This window comes from Notechis scutatus, chromosome 1 (assembly GCF_049901735.1).
Source record: "Notechis scutatus isolate UNSWTSFEM ecotype Mainland chromosome 1, rNotScu1.2, whole genome shotgun sequence".
In the NCBI taxonomy this organism is placed as follows: Eukaryota; Metazoa; Chordata; class Lepidosauria; order Squamata; family Elapidae; genus Notechis; species Notechis scutatus.
Window position 1 is genome coordinate 70,498,257 of NC_142009.1, and position 24,792 is coordinate 70,523,048.

The window sequence follows — 24,792 nt, forward strand, 5'->3', positions numbered from 1 at the left end:
ATCTAAATAATAGGCACTACCAATTGCTGTTCTGCAAGAGCAGCATTTTGACCCTTTGAACAAAATCTTGTATTTTCTCTTATTCCTATATTATAGCTTTAGGCAATGTTATTCTAGAGCCACTGGAGAGAATTCATCAGAGTCCATCCTTGTTTACTGGAGCCACTGAAGCATCTAAATGCAATTTTCAGCACATATCATGTGATGAATATTTGTTTCATCAGAGATGCTTCTTTTAGCATAGAAAGCAAGGAAAAAATAATAAAATTTGAAATAGTTAAATCTTTTTTAACGGAAATAGTTCCTTTAAGATTTTTTCCCTTCTTCTGCTACTCCTAGGAAGAATTGTAAACATTTGCAGAGTGTGCCTGCTTTTGTGCTGAATGATAAGGACAAAAAATTAAAAAGGTTTCTAATCCAATGCATAAACAAACAACAGTTGTGGTAACCTTTCTGGGATCTTTGGGCATGCACATTTGTCTGACCACATGGTTTATTGTTTTTGACTTTGAACAAATTTAACACACTGTGCTTAACAGTGTTGTTATTAGTAAAATAATAAAGCCACGTAGTTCTAGTTCAGGAGTGTCAAACTCGATTTCATTGAGGGATGCATCAGGGTTGTGTTTGACCTCTGGGGCCAGGCTGGATGTGGCCATGGTGGGTGTGGCCAGAGTGGGAGTGGCCAGCTCAATGTCACTCATGTCGTTTTCAGCTGTGAGGGCCTCCTGCAACCCTCTCCCAGGGAAAATGGAGCGTGGGAGAGCCGTCCGCAGCCCTCCTGAGCTCTGTTTTCTTTGGCAGAGGCACTGCGGGCCAGTCCTTTGCTGTTTACAGGGAGGCCCCGTGGGCTAGATCTAAGCACCCCATGGGACAGATCCAGCCCCCAGGCCTTGAGTTTGACACCTCTGTTCTAGTAAAAAAAATGTTCAAAAAATTGCCTCTCTTTATGGCTTTACTTTTAAGGGGTCCTTTGCTTGAGCCCTCAGAGAAGGTGAGTGCTACTTCTTCAGAATCATAGAAGCTATCAAAGGAAGTTCAAATGTAAAAACCACTATCAAATATGGGACCATGTTTGTATGTTGATCTAGTAGCTGAATTGGGGGAGGTAGAGAGTAACCTCTAAATGTAGAAAGAGACAAGCTTCAGAAACATGCTATCAGACTTGTGGAAAGATGATGTTTGGAGCCTGGGAGATAGGGGAAAAATGGAATGTGAACTTTGTTTTGTTAGAGGCAGAATGGCTGTGGTTGGCTAACTATAGAAATTGCAGAAAATAAATGATATGTCATTGTTGCAGGTATTTCCTATTATGAAATGGGGGAACACAATGATAAGCCATTGTGATTGTTTTCATTGTCTTTTGAATTTATGTTGGGATATTGAGGGCAACCAGAAGAATTTTGGTAGATACGTAGTAGAAAATAACTAAGTAGAAAATAACAGCATTGGAAGAGAGGAATTCTATGGAATAAGAGAAGCAACTGTCCAATTTGGAGACTGAATTAATAGTTCAGAGCTTTTCTTAGATGTTCTAAAACCTTGGTTTTAGAGAAATATGGGTTTTTTTTGGGGGGGGGAGTTTGTTGTTTCTGAGATGTTTTGTGCAAAAATGTATGGAGTAGCTCTTTTACATAGACTCCTTTCATTAGATTCTCTCTCTCTCTCTCTCTTCAGAGAAAGACTCTCCAACAAGGTATTGTTTTGCATTCTGTCTTTTTTTTTTTGAGCAGGCTATTTTAATATGACAATGTCATAAAACCTTTTGGAATTTAACCAGTTAATTTTATATTTTGAAGTGAAAGAAATTATATTGAATTATGAGTATTCTAATCATTTATTATTTTCTTAAGTGTCTGAGTCACCTAATTGCTATTTGTCCTCATGTTTAAATGTAATTTTAAAAAGAATCATAGGATTAAAAAAAAATCATTATCTCCTATTAATATCTACTATTATTATATAACTGCATATTTTGCCTATGGCAAAGCTGTTCCATTTTCTGGCTTAGTTGGAGAAATCATGGACTTTGGAGCAGCCCATGTATGAGGTCATAGGTTATTTACAAGTCAGGATTTGGATAGGTTGCAAACATTTGTTTACACAAAGACTGCGTAGTCAATCTTTAGATGACGCTTCAACACTGTATTTTTATACGGGAAGGAAATACACCCCTAGCTATGCTGTGTAAACAAAGATTTCTGTTGTAAGCTCTACTTTTTATATCCTGATTGGCTGATGAATTTTAAAGCAATGTGGCTAGCAATTGAATGACTGAAATGTAAGCTGCTTGGATACATTTCCCACACATCTCTGTACTTCTTATATCTCTGGCTCCCGTGAATAGTACTGCGGCCGCAGTTCATTTGATGCTGCTGCAATTTACAGGATCAGAATGGTAAGATGCTTTTAATATTTTTTTTCCCATAAATTCTTGGTATTTGAAATGCAAAATGCTATGCAGTAGAATCTGCTACTGAGAACAGAGAGTAATTAATTAAAGCATGGTGCAACTGAAAATCAGTAACACTATCAATGTTGTCTTAGCAAGGCACAGTAAGTTGGTAACAAACATATCTGATCCAGATCATATACATTTTAACAGAAGCCTCGAGGGGATTGTTTGAGAAAATATCTGGTCTTTTTGGTGAATATAGTCTTATGCCATCAGTTGTAAATAAAACAAGTATTCAAAGATAATACTGATTTACATTTACTTCTAAAGGTTTGTTTGCATATGTTGTTTGCTGCTTTTGGGTCACTTTGAGTGAGTTTGTTATATTTGCCTGCCATTTATAACATCTTTAATAATTGAAGTAAAGAAAAGTATACTAAATCAATAAATAAGATGGATACTTTTATTTTACTACATTTAGAAATCAGGAAAATCAGAAATCAGCATTAAGTGTCTCATTAGGGAGGCAATGCTTGTCCATCTTCTGAACCTTTAGATTAGAGACTGGTGAGCAGGTTGCACTGCTTTTCCCAACTGGAAAAGTATTGATCATATTTTTTAAATTATGCAAACAGCCTCTCGTCTGAAAATCTTATAAACCTTATAATAATTTATCAGAATCACGATGCTATTAGGGCAAAAGAAACATGCTACAGTGAGCAGTACGTATTTGATTATTTCACACATGAAAAGGATAGTTTGCTGTTCGCTAAGGCATCTTTTTTTAGCTGAACAGATATATTGTGCAACTTGCCAGATTTTTTATCAAATAAACTTGACAGTAAATTTAAGCATATGTCTGTCTGTCTGTATGTATGTATGTACGTACCTTGGACTGTTTGGCTTCAGATTTGGTGCCCAAATAAATCAGCTGATGTACAGCATGGTATGATTTGGTTCAAAAGTCAGGTCTGTAACTTCCTGCTTGTAGCTTCTGATATGAATAGGAAAACAGCTTGTTTGTACTCCATCCTGTTATTCAGGCAGAAACTAAGCTCGTCAGATTGTTTATTCCAAATCAACATGGCTTACTCTTTATCCTCATTATAGTTTGAATGATTTCATTTTTCCTATTTGCACAGTCCATTTTATACAAGTAATTCAGTGAATATTTTATTTAGTGGCAATATTCTGTCATGTCTGGTAACATATTCAGTATATATTCATTAAAATTATTGAATATTAGCAGGGAAAGGTGAAATTATTCTTAGTTGTATTAAATTATGGGATATGTAGACATGGGCAGCATTTAACTGCTTTCATTGGATAGGATGTGGCAAAATATAAGTAACACATATAATGGAATACCATACTATTAAATGGAGTACACCTTAGGACAGTTCTTATGCAAATATAAGCCAAACTAATGTGACCATGTCCTAGTTAGAAACCATTTGAGTTCAGCCTGCATGTGTTATTTATATATTCAATGATTTTTATACAGTGTTTTGAAATATTAAAGCTTGTTACAAGAAGGTCAAGTAATGGTCCAATCTTAATTGTAGAGAGCAACTTGTTTGAAAATAATTTGTAGTACTGAGTAACAAATATAGGTAGCATTTATAAAATGGGGTATTATTCAACAGAGGGGAGTTTCATGTGTGTGTGTGTGTGTGTGTGTGTGTGTGTGTGTAAGACAGACAGACAGTCAGACAGACAATCATTTGTGTAGATAATGCAAATGGGCATTACCGTTTCTTCAACATGACATCCATTGAGATGTAGTTTTATAATAAACAGCCAGTGCATAAAATTTTCCTCTATTGCCCTCTGCAAAATGGAATTAATATCCTTTCTATTGTATTAATTGTATTTTATTTATCAAATTTCTACAGCATCTACCTCATCTAAGTGGTTACAAACACCATCATAAAATCATATAAAACTGATTAGAAAGCACAGAACAAAGTTAAGAATTAAGGTTAAAACATACAAGCTAAAATTAAAAAAAACAAACAAACCAGTTAAAAACTTAACAGGTCTAAAAGGTTAACAGGACAGAGGGCTCAGGCGTCTCCAGGGTTGCATAATATTCTTAGACCCCATCTTCTAGTACAGGGGTTGCCAACCTTTTGGACCTCAGGGACCACCAAACTCATAATTTTAAATCCCAGGGATCACTAACCAGTTCTGTGTGCATGGCCTAATTTGTGGGTGTGGCTTGGTGGTCATGTGACTGGCATACCTTGTATGTAAATATTATAAATATTTATATAAATATTGATTTTTTTAATAAAAAAGAGCAACTTTTACCCAAAATCAGACAAGGCAGGCAGGCAGATTGAGTTGCTCACAGAATCATTCAGTGATCTATCTATCTGCCATCGGCTAGCTCCGTCTCTCAAATTTGCTTGCCGTAAGTCTGCACTGAATAATTCAGTCCTAACCTTCAGTCCTAAGAGAGGTTCGGCTGTGCTTAAAAGCAGAGCCGAAAATCTAAAGACTAGCTAGAAAGCAAGAAATCCAATCATTTCCTGCTTCCTAGCTAATTTAAATCTCCCAGCCCAGCAGAACAGCTGATGGTCAGGAAAAGGAAAAATAGCAATTTAGCAGGCAAATTTGCCAGGTAAGGAGTGAGTGGGTGGGAGGGTTCCCACAGGCCATGTGGGTGGTGTGGCCTTGTGTTTCTGCACAGCCTGGATTAATTGCTTTGGGGGGGTGCTCTGGGGGGTGAGATTTCTCTGCGGCCCACCCAAATTTTCTCACAGTCCACCAGTGGGCCGTGGCCCACCAGCTGGCAACCGCTGTTCTAGTAGGCAGAGCAAGTCTTAACGCTGTTCCATAAGGCCAGTGGGGGCTTGCTTCATCTTTGGGGGTAAGATGTAATATATTCATGTAGTTGTAATATTCAGAAACAGCCCCAATGTAAGGAATTTGCACCATTTGATGCCATTCTCTTGTGTATGTATTGTTTGTAATGTACTTATAAGTTTCAATACAATTTTGTTTTGTATATAGACATACAAAACAAGAATATTCCCCAAATATCACTCTTCCTTAATATTGTTTTAGTCTTCCTACAATTACAGATTTATTGTCTTCCTATAATTACAGATTTATTATTTATTGATTTCCCAGTACTCTTGCAGGAATAAAACTTGTACTGCAGAAGTCTGAATTCTGTAAAGAAAAAAAAACAAAAAACCAAGGAGTTACTATGGTAACCAACTCAAAGCCTGACAGGGAATACTTGTAATCTCATTCTTGGGGGAAAAGAACAGAAACAATATTGGTGATTAGGGCCAAAAAACATAATCTAAGCAGAGAAAGGTTTTTATGTTAAATTAAATAAAATTATCTTATAACCTATGTTAAATTATAGGCAATAACTTTAATTACATAAAGCAGAGAATCTCAGTATAGTTTTCTATTAAAAATATAGATGAAAGGACATTGAGGAAGACAAATTGGAACTTGTATGTGACATTTAATATTTCAGTTAAATACCTATTTATCTTTACTTTGTTTTTATTGAACATGAATACGCCAAAAAAAGACGAATCAGTTATATTATGTTTTAGAAATATACAAAAGCATCTAATTCACATGGTGTTAAATTCTTTTCTTACACTTATGCACAGAACATTCTTTTAAACATTTTCTAACAATTTATTACAAACTGTAGTACAGTGGTCCCCAACCTTTACAGTTTGCAACTTGGGGGGGGAGGGAACCAGGCTGCAGAAGTGGTGGGCTGGTATGTGTGCAAGCTGGCCCACTGTGCACATCAGCCTGCTGCTCATGGAAGTCAAGCTAGGCATACATATGCACCCGCCCATTGCTCATGTGGACCACGGCTTGGGGATTGGGGACCTCTGCTGTAGTATATCCATCAATCCAATATTGTTCAAACTCAAACTAGATTGGATCTCAAGAAAGATTGAACATTTTTGACAGAACAATTAATCAATGGAATAGCTTGCTCTTGGAGTTGTAAGTTCTCCATTGCTGGAGGTTTCCAAAAGTAGACTGGACAAACATTTGACCAGGATGCTATAAGATCTCCTTCATTGAACAGGGGAATAGAGAACTTCTGAGGTCCCTTCCAGCCATTTGATTCTATGTTCTATATTTTTTATTGATTAAAATTATATGGTTGCCCATCTCTCTGCTAGGACTCTGGGCAGTTTACAAAGTTAAAAAACTAAAAAAAGAGTAGAAAAGCAATGAAAAACAACCACTGAAATGTTGTAAATCCCTTTACTTGACTAGCTCAAAACAGTTTATCAAGGCATAGATGATGCAAGTTCAGAAAGGAGAGTTGGTGTATAAAAGAAAATAAACAAAAATAAAAAAGGCATTCATAACAGCCTTCTGAAAGTTGATCATTCAGCCTAATTCAGGAAGCTTCATAAGTTACAGATGATTATTTCAGAAAAGGCATGAAAATAAGTATGAAAGCACCAGCTGTGAAAAGGATAACACTGCTATACAACAAAAACATCTCAGAAATCCCCAATGGACTATTAAAGTCACACAGCATCACTGTAGCATACAAACCAAGCCCTCCAAACCATCCTAAGAAAACCAAAGGACTCAGTAGCCCCAGAAGAAAAAAAAAAACAGGAGTTATCTGCAACAAACAGTTTAAGGATTGTAACAGACACAGTGTAGGACAAACAAACAAGACTAACAGAGCACATCCATGAACACTAACAGTCAAAAGACATGATGAAAACTCCTTAATTTCACAACATATGGAAAGACAAACACAGTTTCAAATAGGAAACTGAACATCCTAGACCAAGCCAAGTCCAAAAATGCTAGAGAATTCTTGAAAGCCTGGTACTCAGACAAATCAGCCATTAACAGACATAAATAACATCTACATGCCATTCAAAGAAACAATCAAAAAGTCAAAGGGGAAACAAAACAACCAAAACACCTCCTCACCAGCAATCAACGCCCAGAGCTGAGTTTAACAAGATTAACACTAGATGATATTCAAGAAATAAACAATACCCCAGTCAAAGAACTACCAACTCACAAAAACAAGCTAACAGTAAACAATAGGAATAATCCATGATACTCCCACCAAGAGTATATATAGATGAGAGCAGGCCCCACTCCTAGTACCGTTCATGTTACCTAGTTTGGTAAAGTAGTATCTGAAGAAAGCAACCAAGCTTAGAGAGCACCGAAGACCCCACATAATTCCTTACTGAAATTTACTATCAATATACTTCAGATTCAGGTCCCTTACCCAAGCTTTTAATGACTTTATATGAATGTTCAGTAGTACATTCAGTAGTAGTATACATTTGTTAGAACTATTCAACAGGTTAGGATTAAATAACTTACTATAACTACATAACATTAAATGGCAGGCAATTACTGATATTAAATTAGGCACAATCAGCTGTAATTATTATGGATCAGTGAAGTTAGAGAACACAGAGGTAAATGTGGCTGTTTAAACTCTCATATGATATGTTACTCATTCAGTTGCTTTTCAGCCTTTGCAACCTGATGGATATCATTTCACAAGGATTGTCTGCCAATAACTGTTTCCTTCTTGTAATTCATGTTTGTGTCATCAGTGATAGGATCTAGCAACCTTGTCTTCCATCAACTTCCTTTGATTCCCCCCCCCAAAAGCATTGGGGTTTTCTCTTGAGTCTTTTGCTTTTGCATTATAGTTCTAAAATGTTTAAACATCAGTATCCTTATTAGTGCTTCTTGCAAGCAAGCCAGTTTTGTGTTGTGTTAGAATTGTAACATTTTGCTTCCTGTGGTTCAAGGTATTCTCAACCATATTTCTCTAGCACCATAAATCAAAGGCATTAATTTATCTTCTCTTGGCCTCTCTGATGGTACAGTTTTCACAGCCATATGTTCCAATTGGGAAAAATATAGTTTTTACAATTCATGCTGTTATTGTCAGTGTGATGTCTCTGCACTTGAATATTTTGTCTAGATATGTCATCTTTCTCACAAGTAGCAGATGTCTTTTCGTTTCATGGCCACACCATCACCATCCCTGTGAATTTTTGAGCCTAGGAAGATAAGCATCAGCTTCTTCTCTGCTTATATCCATTGTTGGCATAATTTTATTTTTTTAGTATTTTTTTAAAAAAAAAACATTGAGCAGCAGACCAGCTTTTGCACTGTTCTTCATAACTTCCAGCCGGCATAGTGGTGTAAACAGCTTTTTAAGGTACTTGATATTTCCTCCAGAAATTTTAATTACACATTTTATTTTTTCTAACCAACATTTTTCATTACATATTCTGCATATAAGTTTAAAAAATAAGGTCATCATGTACAACTTTAGTACTTTTCTGATTCTGATTTAACTGCTCCATTGTTGTAAGAAGTTTCCTGATTATTATACAAATTGTTCAATTGGTCCAGTACACTTGTTTTTAAGAGTGATTCACAATTTGTTGTTGTAGCCTATGCAGTCCTTTTTTATATGTTTGTTAATGTTATAAATTTCAGTCCAGAGATTTTTAAGCACTCAATTTATCAAATCTAAGCCATTAAATTCATTCTTTATCTTCACTGCATAATCGAAGGAAACATTGCTGATATTGTTTCTTGTGAATCTGGTGACCTTATTTCTTTTCTTTAGTTTGAATTTTGCAAGAAATGAATGGTCTAACCCACAGACAACATCTAACTTGGCTCTTGCTGACTGAACAGAACTTCTCCATTTTTGCATATGGAGTGTATTGTCTAGTGATAGTCATATGAAGAAGTTGTTAGAAAGTAGTTGTTTTAAGCTGTTATAAAAATTTAATTTAATTGGCAGAACCATTTGTTTGTCACCTGCTTTATTTCAGATGGTGTTTTCCTTTCAGATTAAGCATCCCAGTCTGCTATAATTAGCGTGTTGTCTTTTTTCTTTCTAGTGTTGTGTTGACATAGTGCTGCAAATTAGCATAGATTAGTTCATCTTCTGTTTGCTTCATATCTATGGCTGGGACATTGTCTTGCATCACTAAGTTGCCTTGGGCTTGAATTGACATCATTCTTTCATTTTGGGGTCTAATATTTGAGTATTAATTTTAACATCCTTTTGTTAATAATGATTACTACTCTATTCTTCTATGTTTTTTTTTGTTCACAGTAGAAGATCTGCTCTTCTGATGTGAAGTAGCACATTCTAGTTCATTTCAATTCACTGACTGATTCCCAAAAGCAGTGTTCAGTCTTTCCATTTCTGCTTTGAATAAGACCTAGATAGCTTTAGAGAATTGAGGTTGAAAGAAAGAAACATATATTTCAGTACACAGATGGCAGTTTTCTCTACAGATAACACTTAGCTATAGAGGGGAAAATGTGTGGTGTGCATTTGAAAAACAACCCAAGTTCATTTGCAGTATAATTTATTATGTCTTCTGTCATGCTATCAAAATAAATACATCAGGCCAACCTCCTCCAAACTAGATCTTTCCTGATCTGTTAGGATTGCAATTTCTCTGTTTCCAGCTGGCAAGCCTAATACTACAAGAGCATAGCAGATGGGGGAAGGCTGCATTAGTATTGTATATTTTCAAATATCTGCATAAATATGGTTAAGGGTTCTAATCATTTTAAGTATATATCTTAGAGAAACTCACTAGAATTGGTGAGTTATGTGGGATGAAGAATTTATATTTAAAATAGAAATTATCATTAAGAGCTGGAAGAACAAGTAATTGACTCATGGTTGAACAAAAGAAAGGAAGCCCGCTAAGCTGATTTTTAAAATTTAAATCTAAATCCCAAAGAACATATTTCAGCATGGGGATCTGTGGTTTTTCATTTTGTCTCCAGTGTTATTTGCATGAACATGAAACCACTGGGATAGTTGTCCAGAGATTTATCAATATACTTATATATAAGAGCCGTGGTGGCGCAGTGGTTAGAGTGCAGTATTGTAGGCTACTTCTGCTGACTGCTGGTTGTTTGCAATTTGACAGTTTGAATCTCACCTGAGTCAAGGTTGACTCAGTCTTCCATCCTTCCAAGTTGAGTAAAATGAGGATCCAGATTATTGGGGGCAATATGCTGACTCTGTAAAACACTTAGAGAGGGCTGTAAAGTACTGTAAAGTGGTATAAGACTTAGAAGTCTTAAGTGCTATTGCTATATATATATGCATCTTCAAGTTGCTGGTGATACCTGGTGACTGCCTGGACTAGGCAATATTCTGCAGGTTTCTAGGAAATATTTTCTTGGAAATGATTTGTCATTTCCTTCTTTCTAAGGCTGAGAGAGAATAACTGACCTAAGGTCACCCAGCTGGCTTTATGTCAAAGGCTAGAACCTATCTTTAAACTGGCTCTCCTACTTGTATATTATCTAATTCATTCCTTTTATCAGATTTCAGGAAGAGTACATAAGATTACTTCAGTTGTGTCTACCACTATATTTAATTTTTAAGATGGTATCATGGAGGTCACCTGGTTTTAGTGAACGGGAGAGTTTTTGTTTAGGTTATATTCAATTATGGAGGATTTTTTTTTATTCTTTTGGCTGGTTTGTTTTGCAATTTATGTTTTGTTATCTGGCATTTTTTAGGGTATTGGTTGCAAACTCTGAGAGATTCTTGGGACAGTTTTTCATTGCTGCAGTGGAACTTGCCATGTTCCCATGAGAGATTTTCCGGTTGTTTGTTTGCTGGAGATCAAGCTGCATCTTTGTTGGACGTTGTGGGGAGACTGCAGGGTTTGGGCACTGCTGCCCCAAATAATCTAGACATATCCTGAGTGTAGATATTTGTTTTTCTTTTGTAGCCTTTGGCTATTGCTATAATTGGCCCAGCATCTAGGGTAGGTTGCTTTCTAAGTTACAGGACTTAATGGATCTCTTGTGTTGCTGAGGCTAGTGCTGAGTTTAACCTGTTTTTTTTTGACATTGGCCATTTAGTCAAAGGGTGGCCGAAGAATGGCACCATTCTCCATCCTGCTGGCTGATTAGATGGCATACAGTGTGGTGCTGACACTATTCATCATTATCAAGTTCATTTGATTGTTAGTCATGTCTGGAATTTCATGGACTCTGCTATGAGAGAGAGAAACGGCTGAGACTGCTTCCCCAGGATTTCTTTGGATGGATTATTCTGATGAAAGGAATTAAGGCTGAGTCTAGGGATCCTAATACTCTTTTAAGGACTGACTCAGGTCTGTCCCAGTGGATGCAAGAGATGCTGGTCTGGATTAATTGGCCACTTATTTATTATTTAACTGACAGACTGACCAACTTCTGGATGTGTATTCTAACATGCATGTTTGTGGTACATATATTTGCCTAAAATTTGATTCAGATGGATTGAGATGTTAATTTCCTGTTGGAAAAAAAATAAAATGCTTTTCATTGCCATTTGGTATAATTTGTGCTTATAAAATAAAGTGAATTGGTCTTGTTTGAAGAAATTGCATAGTTTACTATGCAGCAGCTATGCTCTATTTGTTAGTTTTGATATGAAATAGAATATCAGATCTTTCCTCAGTAGGTTTTAGGATATATATTTATTCTAGAAATGTAAATGGTGAGTAAAAGAAAAATGGAAGCTGTTGCATGACAGTATCCAGCACAATATCAGTACTTTTCTCTCTTTCTTAAAAAAAAGTTTAAATTTCTTTAGGTGGTAGCCCTCATTTTCTTACCAAAGTTCTCATGAGTGGGTGGAATTCTCAATAATGATAAGCTGTAAGGCAATAATCGCCCATACCTCCAAGGCAGGTGTGAATTTTAGTATGGAATGAGAGCCATTCTTTGTGCATCCTACGGCTCTTCTTAGCATTATTTGTTATGTTTATTTCAAATAACCTGAAAGTGTCTGGGGGGGCGGGTTGTATTGAGCACTATTGAGTCTATTTTTCTTTAAAGTTAGGATAATTGACAAAAGATTAAAGCATTTTGTCCATATCATGGCATACATGATGTATAGTAAAGAAAAAAAAGGTTGTGGAAAAATAGTCAAGACCAAGACAATGCTTTGCCTTTTTTGATGTCTGATACAAATTTGAGCAATTTTTAGATCAAAGCAAAAATATTTTTTGACTAAACTATATAGTGTATATCTGGAAACATACTTGACTATTCTGATCTCAGTTTCTTCTCCTTAATGTCTTTCAGTCCCAGCAAAAATGCATCGTGATTTTTGCACTGGTTTGCTGCTTTGCAATTCTGGTTGCACTAATATTTTCAGCTGTGGATATTGTGGGAGAAGATGAATATGGACTCACAGAAAAAAACTGTCAAAATAACTGTCGGTAAGAGGTAACAAACAAAGCTTCTTTTTTGGGGATAAATGGTTGCTGTGATGCAAAAGATACATAGAGAGAAAGTTTAAAATTGTCTTTAGAGGTACAAAAAAAAGGTGGATTGCAATTAATTTGTAAGAACAATGTTAATGTCTGATTTTTGAAATAATCTCTAATTTGACAACAATTTGAACCTGAAGCTCAATAGAGAACATTTTTAAACGTACGTTTAAATTGATCAGATTCCATGGTCATATTACAAATTCTACTTTCTCATATTAACACAAACAAACATCCAAACGAATAACAGAAATAAAGGTTATATGATGTATGGATCATATTTAAAATGTGATTTACTTGCAGGTAAGATTCTTTAGTTAACTATGCTTTCAAATATATTTTTCTGGGCATTCAGAACAGAGTTCAGAATGTTTCTAGCAAAGCTTACAGGGGAAAAATGGAACTTCATCAGCCCATTTTTTGCATACTGTTGTTGATGGCTCTAGTGTTCCCCTTATTTTCTTGAAAGCCATGCAAGTCAAATGTGAATGAGAATGTAACCTTCTTTTTTAGGGATTGTTGTTGAGAAGGTGGCACACACATTTAAAATTCACCTGTGCAAAAACCACTGTAGCTCAAATTGCATTGGTTTCCACTGTACTTTTGAGGATTACAGCACCAATTCAAGGTTTAAAGCCTTTAAAACTGATGGGAGACGCTTTTATTTTGGATTTGGTGGTTTTTTCTAGGTAGGTGGTGGGGTCAGTATTCAGAGGTTTGTAAGCGGGGTCTTGGAATAGGTTGGGTAGTTTGGCGTGGTAGTCTGATGTGTTCATTACGACTGTGGTGTTGCCGTTGTCTGCTGGGAGAATGACTATGTTGCTGTCTTTCCTCAGGTTGGTGAGTGCTTTTTGTTCTTCTCTGTGTAGGTTGCTTCTGGGTGGGTTGCTGGAACAGAGGACGTTGTTAGGGATACCCTAACTGGTTTGGGTAAAAATAATAAATAAGGTATCATGGTTTGTTAATTAAAGTGTGTGTAACTTTAACTGCAAGAATGTAATTAAGGGTGTGGTTGTAAAAGCACTATATAAGAAGCGAGGCAATAGCAGCTCTCTCTCTCTGGCTTACTGATCCCTAATTACTGGATGGATTGATGACTGCGTTCTTGCTGGAACGGGGAGAGAAAAAGGAGTGTTGATTTTTCTCAACGGAGAGAAGATAAAGATTGGACTGATTTATTGTAAGTGAACTGACATTGGCTATTCAACACGGACTTTGCAAATAGAGTATCCCCGACGACTTGACTGAAATTGATATATGACTAATGGACCGTTTATTTTGACTATGCTATAATTCTTAAATGGAATAAACTATATTTTTGATAGCACAAGCGTATCTGTATTTTTACTGCGTGTTAACTAGAAAACTTATCTCACACATTTACTTGTCTTCCTATCTGACTTCACTGCACGTTCTGTTTAGTTTGTTTTCCTTAACACCCATTGGGGAATCCAGGCTTAACAGACGTTGATGATTTCAAGTCTAATTTTGTTGGCCAGAAACCCAACCCTTCCCCAAAACAACACATGAAACAAACAGTACACAACATATCAGACAGAACCCTCACCATAGCAGAAACCAATGTCCTTTCCAAAGGATTCAACTTTGCAGTCGCCACCAAACGCATCCCCACTGAAAACATTATATGCGGAGTTGAAGCTAGCCTAACCAAAATCAACCCAGATGCAGCCAACATAGTCATTCTCCCAGCAGATAAAGGCAACACCACAGTCGTAATGAACACATCGGACTACCACTCCAAACTATCCAACCTACTCCAAGACCCCGCTTACAAACCTCTGAATATTGACCCCACCACCTATCTAGAAAAAAATCACCAAATCCAAAATAAAAGCGTCTCCCATCAGCGAAGAGATCCAGCAGGGAATCATCCCCAGAAAAAAAATCATCCAGATGCCCTAAGCTCTATGGCCTCCCCAAGATACACAAAGAAGGAATACCACTCAGACCCATAGTCAGCTCCATAGGCTCACCTCTACAGAATCTTGCCAAATTTCTCGCCAAAAAACTCCAGCCCTACACAGAATCCATCACCTCACACGTACAAAACTCCCTCCACTTCATAGAAACAATAAAGAAACAAAACCTACAACCCAGCGACCTACTCGTGAGCTTCGATGTCATATCCCTCTTCACCCAAGTACCCATCAAAGAAGCCTTGACAGCCATCCAAAACAAATACAACCCCCCCAAACACATCCTAGATTTGACCAACCACTGCCTAACCAACACATACTTCATGCACAATGGACAAAGATACAAACAGATAGAAGGAGCACCCTCTCACCCGTCATCGCCGACCTATACATGGAACACTTTGAAACCAATGCTCTAGACAAATCTGAACACAAACCCAAACTCTGGCTCAGATATGTAGATGACACTTTTGTAATTTGGCCACACAGGAAAGAAAAACTGGACAACTTCCTCACACATCTTAACAACCTATACCCCAAAATACAATTCACCATGGAAACAGAAACCAACAACCAACTTCCCTTCCTGGATGTCCTAATTTACAAAAAACCCAATGGCTCCCTAGGACACACCATCTACTGGAAGAAAAAAAAACCACCAACCGCTACCTAAATGCACAATCCCATCACCACCCTGCATAGATCAACTCCGTAGCCAAGACCCTCATCTCCAGAACCAAATGCCTAGCTGACAAAGACCACCTGAGAACAGAACTATACACCCTCACGTATTAATTTCCAACGGATTCCAAAGAAACACTATCACCAATCTAATCCGAAAAGAGATACCCCCAAAAAAATCAAGACACAGAACAAGACAACGGTATCGCACTCCTCCCCTACATCAAAGGCACCACAGACAAAATCAGCAAAATTCTCCACAAACACAATATCAGGACAGCCTTTGGCACTGACCAAAAAATAGCCAACATCCTAAGAAACCCCAAAGACAAGATCCAGCTAGAAAACCAAGGAGTTTATGAAATACCATGCAACAATTGCCCAGCCACATACATTGGACAAACCAACAGGAGAATAAATGCACGCATCGCAGAACACAAAAATGCAGTCAGAAGAGAAGAAAATACTTCCTCCCTCTTCCACCACCTTAAAGCCACAGGACATGAAATTAATTTCGAAGGAACCAAATTAATATCCAACACTGAACACTCCAGCAGGAGAATAATCAGGGAAGCCATCGAGATAGAGAAACACCCCCATAACATGAATAGACGGGACGATACCTCCCACCTACCAGACATCTGGAAGCTAGCCCTCACCAACAAATGAGTCCCAGCCATGAAAACCAACACCAGACCCGAAACAATATGGGACACCACCGCCAATCCCCCTCATCAGACCCAGGCCCATCCTATAAATGAAGGACAACCACCATCCAGAAAACAGACATGGCTGCCTCGCCAGCTGTCGCACCCCCCGACCCCAAAACCAAACAAGCTGACAGACGCCAAGAACACAGACCCAGACCCCAAACCCGAAGCCAGACGAAAACCCAGAATGCTACATCACAGCCACCCGCTCAGGATATCACATCAGAAAACTCAGGAAATTACACCACAAGAACTCAAGAAGTTGCAACACAGCAAATGACCCAGAATATCACAGCACAAGACCAAGGATACCACAGCAATAAGTCTCACAAGGTCATCACACAACCCATTACCCAAGCCGTTACTACACAGGAGGCTAATGGAAAAGAGATCAAAACACAAACGGCCCAGGATACCATAACAAAAGAACTCGCAAGCCCATCACACAACCCATTACCCAAGCCGTAAAACACGAGAGGCTAAGGGAAAAAAGATCACTACAAAACAAATGACCCAGGAGATTACAGCACAAGATCCAGGGTATCTCCACAACAAAACTCACAAGGCCATCACACAGCCCATTATACCAACATCAACCCCATCAACCAATCAAGAGGCAGCAGCGCAGCCAACCAGCATATATATATATATATATGGCATTCAGCTTTGTTCGGGTATTTTCCCACATCATTATAGTTGTGCTTTTAAAATTGTAGCAACGTTTCGGCAGAATCTCATCTGCTATCATCAGGCTTCTGTATTGTGTTTGTCTGTGAGTCATGCTTTCACAGCCATTTCTGTTTTAAATTTGGGGCTAGCCTACTGCTGTGCCAGAATGGTTTTTTCTTCATCCTGATTGGTTGGGAGTCTTGGTCTGTGTTTATTGGTCTTGGAGTTTGCTGTGTTCTGCTTGATTGGTGTTTCTAATATCTTCTGTCTGTTTTGTAGCTTTTGTTGTCTTGATTGGCTGGCAACATTGTGTTTGCTGTATTGGAGGCTTTTAGTATGGCTTGGCTCTGAGTAAATGGACAGCTATCATTTATTAGGAAGCTAGGTTTCATCTGGGTGCCTGGTTGGGGTGTGTTTGAGCTGGAGGTATCAGGGGGGATCTGTTTGTGCCCAGGTGTTTGCCTGGCTTGTGGGGTGGATATTTTTTTGTTTGTGAGTACAGGCTTCCAAATAATTGTCTGGTGGAATCATCTCTTCTATTCATGCTTTCAGGTCTTTTTTCAATCTCTATGGCTTCTCTGATGATTCTGTGGCTGGGGTTTTCTATAGTGGCTAGGGTTTTGGTGCCATTGAAGTCGATGCTATGACCTGTTGCTTTCATGTGTTGGACTAGTGAGGAAGTGTGTTCCAGCTTTTTTACTGCATTTTTGTGTTCATCCAGGCGGGTACTTATTCTTCTATTGGTCTGTCCAATGTATGTTGCAGGGCATGATGCACAGGGGACTTCCTATATGCCTTGGTTTTCCAGGTCAATTTTATCTTTGGGGTATCTTAGGATGGCTGCTATTTTTCTGTCTGTTTTGAAGGCAGTCTTGATGTGATGCCTGTGTAGTATCTTACTGATTTTGTCTGTAGTATCTCTTATGTAGGGCAGGACAGCTGTTCCATAGGTCTGTTCATCTTCTAGGTCTCCATTATGTCTCAATGTGTTTTTGTGGATCAAGCCGGTGATTTTGCTTTTGTGGAAGCCGTTAGCTGTCAGTACTTTAGTCAGGGTGCATCGTTCAGTCTTTATGTGTGTCTTGTCTGCCAGGCGTTTGGTTTTGGTGATTAGTGTTTTGGCCATGGAGTTTATCTGTGCTGGGTGGTGGTGGGATTGGGTGTTGAGGTAGCGGTTGGTGTGTGTTTTCTTCTGGTATATGGTTTGTCCTAGTGTGCCATCTGTTTTTTTGTAGATTAGTACATCTAGGAATGGTAGTTGTTTGTTTGTTTCCGTTTCCATGGTGAATTTGATTTTGGGGTGTGTGCTGTTTAGGTGTGTTAGAAAATTGTTTAGGTTTTCTTTTCCATGGGGCCAAATCACAAAAGTGTCATCGATGTATCTTAACCATAGTTTGGGTTTGTGGGTGGCATTAGCTAGGGCCCTGGATTTGAATTCTTCCATGAACAGGTTTGCAATGACAGGTGACAGTGGTGATCCCATAGGAGCTCCTTCAATTTGCTTATATCTTTGTCCTTTCTATATGAAATATGTGTTGGTTAAGCAGTGTTCTGCTAGTTCCATGAGATGTTTAGCTGGTTGGTATTTATTTTTGATGATTTCAAGAGTTTCTTTTATCGGGACTTGAGTGAATAGTGAAACCACGTCGAAACTTACAAGCAGATCTTCTTGTTCCACGTGTAGATCTTTGATCATTTCCAAGAGGTGGTATGAGTTTTGTACATGTGAAGCTGCTGCTTCAGCATGGGGCTGTAGCTGCTTTGGTAAGTGTTTAGCTAGGTTTTGTAGTGGTGCTCCTCTGGAGCTGACTATGGGTCTGAGAGGTATGCCTTCTTTGTGTATTTTTGGGAGGCCGTATAGTTTGGGGCATCTGGAAGATTTTTCTCTTGGGATGATCGTCTGTTGGATCTCTTTGCTCATGTGGCTGGTTATAATTTTCTTCTTGGTTATTTTTTCCAGATATGTGGTTGGGTCCGTGTTTATGGGTTTGTATGTGGAGTCTTGGAGTAGGTCTGTCAATATTGTTTCGTAGTCTTTTCTATCCATTACTACTATGGCATTACCTTTATCTGCTGGAAGTATGATTATGCTGCTGTCGTTCTTTAGCTTTAAAAGCACAACTATAATGATGTGGGAAAATACCCGAACAAAGCTGAATACCATACATGTAAGAACCCGCAAAAACTTAAGAAAACACACACACACACACACACATATATATATGTTTTTGTAGTTTTTCACGGGTACAGGTATGCAGGTTTTGGTGTGTTCGGGTCTTTTCCCATGTAAGATTGAGAGTATCTTGGCAATGTTTCGATGAGGTCCCACTCGCTATCTTCAGGCTGGTGCTTTTGGCTTCGCACAAGCACATCGCCAAGATACTCTCAATCTTACATGGGAAAAGACCTGAACACGCCAAAACCTGCACACGCGCGCGCGCGCGTGCGCACACACATACACACACACACACACACATATATGTTACTGATTCAAATTCTATATCAATTTAAGCATAGAGACTTAGACTTGTTCAGATTCTTTACAAACTTTGTAAATAAGGGCCAGCAGGTATTCTGCATTATGTGTTATGTCAAAGTTTGCATCCTCACTTTTGTACTTTTTATTACATCATTTGTTGAAATTTTTTTGTTATTTTATGCAATTTACCCGGTAATATTTTATAAGATAATTTTTATAAGATAACTAACTTTGATATTGTATTTTTATAGTATTATGTATTCTGTTCTGGGTTTCTTATTGACTGACAGGTAGTTTACCCTTTTTATAGAGAAATAAAGTAACAGATAAGTAAGATGTACATTATCATTCACAACAACTATAAAAGATAATGTGCATTAATATTCATGTGAGCTGAAATAAGATTTCATTTATTTAAATTAATAGATAATAAAGTAGCATAAAATCTAGTGCTTACATTTTCAAATGTGGGCAAGAATATTTTTTAGTTTTTTAAAAATTTCTTCCTATTTGTTCTTTTTAGATTATAAATGCACTGTATGTGTATCTTTTATTTGTTATTCAAATTATCTTCTTGCACTGCATATAAATTTGGTATTTGTATATTTTCTCCTTTCTTTTCTAAGAAAGGAGCATTTTTAATGAAGTACCAACCTTCTGTTTAAAACAATAAAGTATGCAATTAAAGATAATATCAGCAGATGAAAGTTCTACTGTGGAATTTTTGGTGCCCTCTGAGTTGGATTGTTTGCTTGCAGAAGTTTCATTATCTGCCTAGGTAACATAATCATTGCTTTGTTTTATTATCTGCCTAGGTAACATAATCATTGCTACCTTATTGATAATCTCTGCAAGCAACCAAACTCAGAGGGTACCAAGAGCTTCACAAAAAAGCATGCATTTTGTGTTCGTATTGTGTAAGCAAGCATTATATTGAGAGCTATGCATAGACCAGTTTTTTGTATCTAAATAATTATATATTATTATATTATATTATTACACATATATATTTTTATACATGCACATACCTACATATATACATTCACATATACGGGCACAAATACAATTATTCCAACCATTTTTATGTCAGGCAAAAAGACAACCACAGTGTCAAAAGTGTATGACTTTTAGCTGGAATTCAGAAGAGAAAAAGGACTGGAACAAGTAGTCCAACTAATTATTGAACATCAATGGATTCCATGTATATACACAGAAGGGGGAAAACAGGGGTGGGATTCAATTTTTTTAACAACCAGTTCTGTGGGTGTGGCTTAGTTGGTGGGCGTGGCTTGGTGGTCATGTTATTCGCTGGGCGTGGCCAACTCAATATCACTCACATCGAGGCACCATCTCCTCGCCTGTCCTCTCGTGACTATGGGGATGCTGCAACAGTAGTAAGTGTGAAAAATGGTCATAAGTCACTTTTTTCAGTGCCATTGTAACTTTGAATGGTCACTCCACACAAGCAAAGTACCAGCAAAGAAGGGGAAAAAAACTCCAGAGAAGTTCCTGAGACAGGAAGTCTAGTCCTGCCAAGAATGTAATAAGGGTTAACGGAGAGGCAATTTCTGTAAGCAACACCAGAATGTTTCCTTCCTGCCTTCCTTACAGGATTAGGCCAGTAATTTCTTCTAACAACCAGTTCTCCAAACTGCTTAGAATGTTAACAACCGGTTCTAGCGAATAGGTGCGAACTGGTAGAATCCCACCCCTGGGGGAAACCCTTGATAAAAATAATATGAAATTTGGCTGTTGTGTTACAGAAATACCTACTGTAATACAGAAGCACATTTTATAAATTGGAGTTTTTCCCTTTTATCTTCTCTTATTTTACATTGTAATCGTCTGTCTTGCTGTATTTTGGAATTTTAGCTGTATTTGAGCTGTTTATTTTATTGTTTGCTAGACTGAGGCACCTTCACATGTCAGGTAACAAAAGAGATGGATAACCATAGATACCTATTACGTTCTGGGCATTAGAAAACAACAAATAAGTTAACCATATGGCTTATGAGGATTTGTTTTCTTTAATTGGTATTCATTAGCAGTCTCCATGACTCATCATCTTTTTATTATGCAAAAAGAAATACGTCTTTGTGTATATTGACAATAGACTTTTCATTCACATTTGCATTTTTGTATTTCAGAAATACATGATAAAATGTGTTAGTGTTCCTTGTCTTGTTGTTGTATTTGGTAAGAATTTAGAATGTTTAAAATCTTTTCTCAGTTAGTGTATATTCTCAGTGCTCTCAAGTAACTTCTGAATACATACATACATATCCATCAATTCATCCACGTATATCTCCACCTTCTCACCCATTTATTACTCTCACAATCAGCAGTTCACTGATACTAAATGAACTATCCCAAAGACACTTCTCAGTGCAACCCCTCACCTCCCTTGTCGTAGAAGCAACTGCAATAAACTCCACCTCATTTTCCCTAGCCAGGAGATACAGTAAGCCATGCAAAATTCTGCTATTACCAACTGGATGAGTAGCTCATGACCGGTATTTTGAAGAATGTTTTGCAAATGGTTTTCATAAATTTCAGAGATAGCTTCAGGACCATAAAGCCTACAGAAAGATGTCCTCTTTGAGTTGCCATTTGCAAAGGTCCTAATCAAGTATCAAGTGCAGCCATCAGTACAAGTTCAACTTCTCCCTCAGGACACTGCTGTAGGGAATTGCATGCCAAAACAACTAGACACAGGGACAGTTTTTTTCCTTGTGCCATCACACTGCTGAGCACCTAATCCTCACAGTATTGTCTTATTATCATTCTTTCAATCAAAACTCTTTTAAAATGCATAGTATTATTTAAAATTTATAATGGCTCCCTAATACACATAGGTGTCAACATTCTGCTTATAAAAGAAAAAAATCCTTAATGTTAGAATTAAGGAGACCAAACACATATCTTGGGGAATGTGTCTAGCCTTCTCGTCCATGCTCCTCTTGCCAAGGAAGGACCTTCAGCAGACCCTGTCTAGATGTCATCACCAAATCATATTAGGTAAGGCAATCCCTTAACAAGAAGGTTCTTTGACCATAGACTGTTATTTGTCCATAATCCTTCTAAACCTTAATATTCTTAAATAGATTTGGAAAGGCGTAGCAAAAAGAATCAAGCTCGGCTCAGTAGATATGTAATCTTCAAGAGCAGGGAGATTGTAATCTGGACATCTTTTTCTTTTTTCATTACTTCTTTAGAGTTGATGGGTATAGGAAACTATATGCTAAAATGCATTTTCGTCTTTACTTCTGGCTTTTCCATACCCTATAAGCTTTTTCCTCTCTCTACACAGGTTTCTAAATCAAGGTGATACTGAATATATACCTATCATGTATTCCATTTTGGGGTAAACAATGTAGGGCAGTGATGGCTAACTTTTTCGGCACCGAGTGCCCAAAGCCCGTGTGTGTGTACGCATCCCCAAAATGCAATACACATGCATCTCTCCCGCGCATGTGCATGTGTTCCCCCATGCATGTGCGTGCATCCCCCGTGCATACACCTCACCCTCATGTATGTGCATGTGTTCCCTGTGCAATGCACATGCGTCCCTCCCCCCATATGCACCCCAACCCCCACTCATGGGTGGCAGAGACCCAAAGAACAGCTGGCTGGTGGGAGGCATGTGCACCTATGTGTGGCAGAACTGAGCTGGGGCGACAGCTCACATGCCCACAGAGAGGGCTCTGTGTACCACCTCTGGCATGCATGCCATAGGTTTGCCATCATGGATGTAGGGAGAGTGCAGAAAAGGGTAAAAAAATATTAAATCAAAGAAATTAAATACCTGAGATAAGAAAAAGAAACATAGCATAATCTAATTTACATTTATTTAAATATCTCATTATACTTCTCTGTCCTTGCAAACTGTCATTACTTGCAGGATATCTATATTGCAACCACTTCATACATCATATTTTCTTCATTAACATCTCACATTTTTCAGCTTTCCTCTTCCTCTCAACTTATTTTGGAGCAGGATTCTCATTCATTCTCTCAATATGAGTAAATCATCTCAACGTATTTCTTTTGTATGTGTCATTTCATGTCCATATGTATTTAGTAACTATTCACAGTTTATTCTTTCTCTCGCTCGCTCGCTCACTCACTGTTGCAATCTCCCACTTCTTTGCTAATACTTTTTAAGTACATACAATTCCTTTATATGCTTATACATACAGCAAATACATTTTTGTTCTACATTCAGTTTATTTATTTTTTCATGATATATCCAAATCTCATTTCTATATCATATGCTGGGAGAAGCATATTCCCAGGACATGATGTAGAAATGAGATTTGGATATATCATGAAAAACATAAAAATAAACTGAATGTAGAACAAGAAATGTATTTGCTGCAATTCAGGACCATTTTCATTCTTTTTGATAAACACTCATTCATCATAACAAACCACATATTACTTACCATCCCTTTACCAATATTTGTACATCTTATATTTCTCATTAATATCTTTAATAAACATTCCACCAAAGTATAGGCATTCATCTACTTGCTGTAATTTTCATCGTTTATTTTTAACTTGTGCTCACTCTGTATTTTCGTTATCAAGGACCAAGACCTATCCCGATGATACTTTTATCAGTTTCAGTATAAATTAATATATCATTTTAGTATGTTCTGCAGTATAGATGCCTTTGACCTGATAGTCTTTTTTCTTGGTCATATGTACATTCTTTGCAATGTGTAGTTCAACCAAGTCAGTGTTTTCATTTTTAATCTTCAATATTTAGTCAACCTTCCCCCAGAAGCAAATTGCATTCTTAATCTATTGCCACTTAACCAGAACATTTTTCATTACAACAAATTTTCTTCTTATGGAAAATATTTTTTGTCTCTTAGTGAAAATATAATGCAAAACTTGCCCCTGTGCTTTTTGTTTCTATTATTATCTCATTGCTTTTTAAATCTTATTCTGGGAGATGGTCAGCCTTGGAAGATAGAGCTCTAATAATTGATCTATCTAACTCAATGCTATGTGTACTAAATAGCAGAATCTCTTCAGAAATTATACTTCAATACATTTTAGATTTTACTTTCAACCAGATACTATAATAAAACTCCAACATTTTTTAAAATCTAAGTCATTTGGCTTTAAAAAATAAAATCAATTTTGAAATGTTTTAATATGAATGTATGGTTAACTGGGAGTTCATGTCGCATTCTTGTATTTAATACCAGCCCATGTAAATTATGGATGAACTATTAGATGAAAAGTAATTAATTAATAGATAAAAATCAGCACCTTTTCACCTGGCTGCCTGGTAAATTTCACAACTAAAGGATAAGAATTATTCAGTTCAAAGAATTATTAAGCTATAAATAAATCCATGGCCAAGTTTCCTTGCTTCTACAGAAACATTGAATTTAATTTTCTTGAGGATATAAAGATTAAACAAATATTTGTTTACGCTCCATATAACCCCTGCTTTTAGCAATAGAAAGTGTAGCAAAATTAAAGGATTGTATCTTGAGATATTAGAGAGTCAAATACCATTTAAAATATTTGGGAACAAAATATGACATGACAAAGAAAGAAGGCTAGCAGAGATACAAGTATGTGCAGA

At 37.3% G+C, this 24,792-nt stretch overlaps 1 protein-coding gene across 3 annotated transcripts in view; it reads left to right on the plus strand.

The window, feature by feature from the left end:
* PLD5 (phospholipase D family member 5) overlaps positions 1–24,792 on the plus strand; it is an 85,234-nt gene that overhangs the window by 26,630 nt on the left and 33,812 nt on the right. Inside the window, exons 1-2 of one of the 3 annotated variants that reach the window (XM_087967328.1) lie at positions 2,065–2,398; positions 12,524–12,660. In XM_087967328.1, coding sequence (XP_087823454.1) covers positions 2,396–2,398; positions 12,524–12,660 — 140 coding nt within the window. In that variant the 5' untranslated portion in view covers positions 2,065–2,395. Of the gene's footprint in view, positions 1–2,064; positions 2,399–12,523; positions 12,668–24,792 lie in introns of those variants that run through there. The other 2 variants (XM_087967333.1, XM_026669316.2) reach the window with 2 other exon arrangements.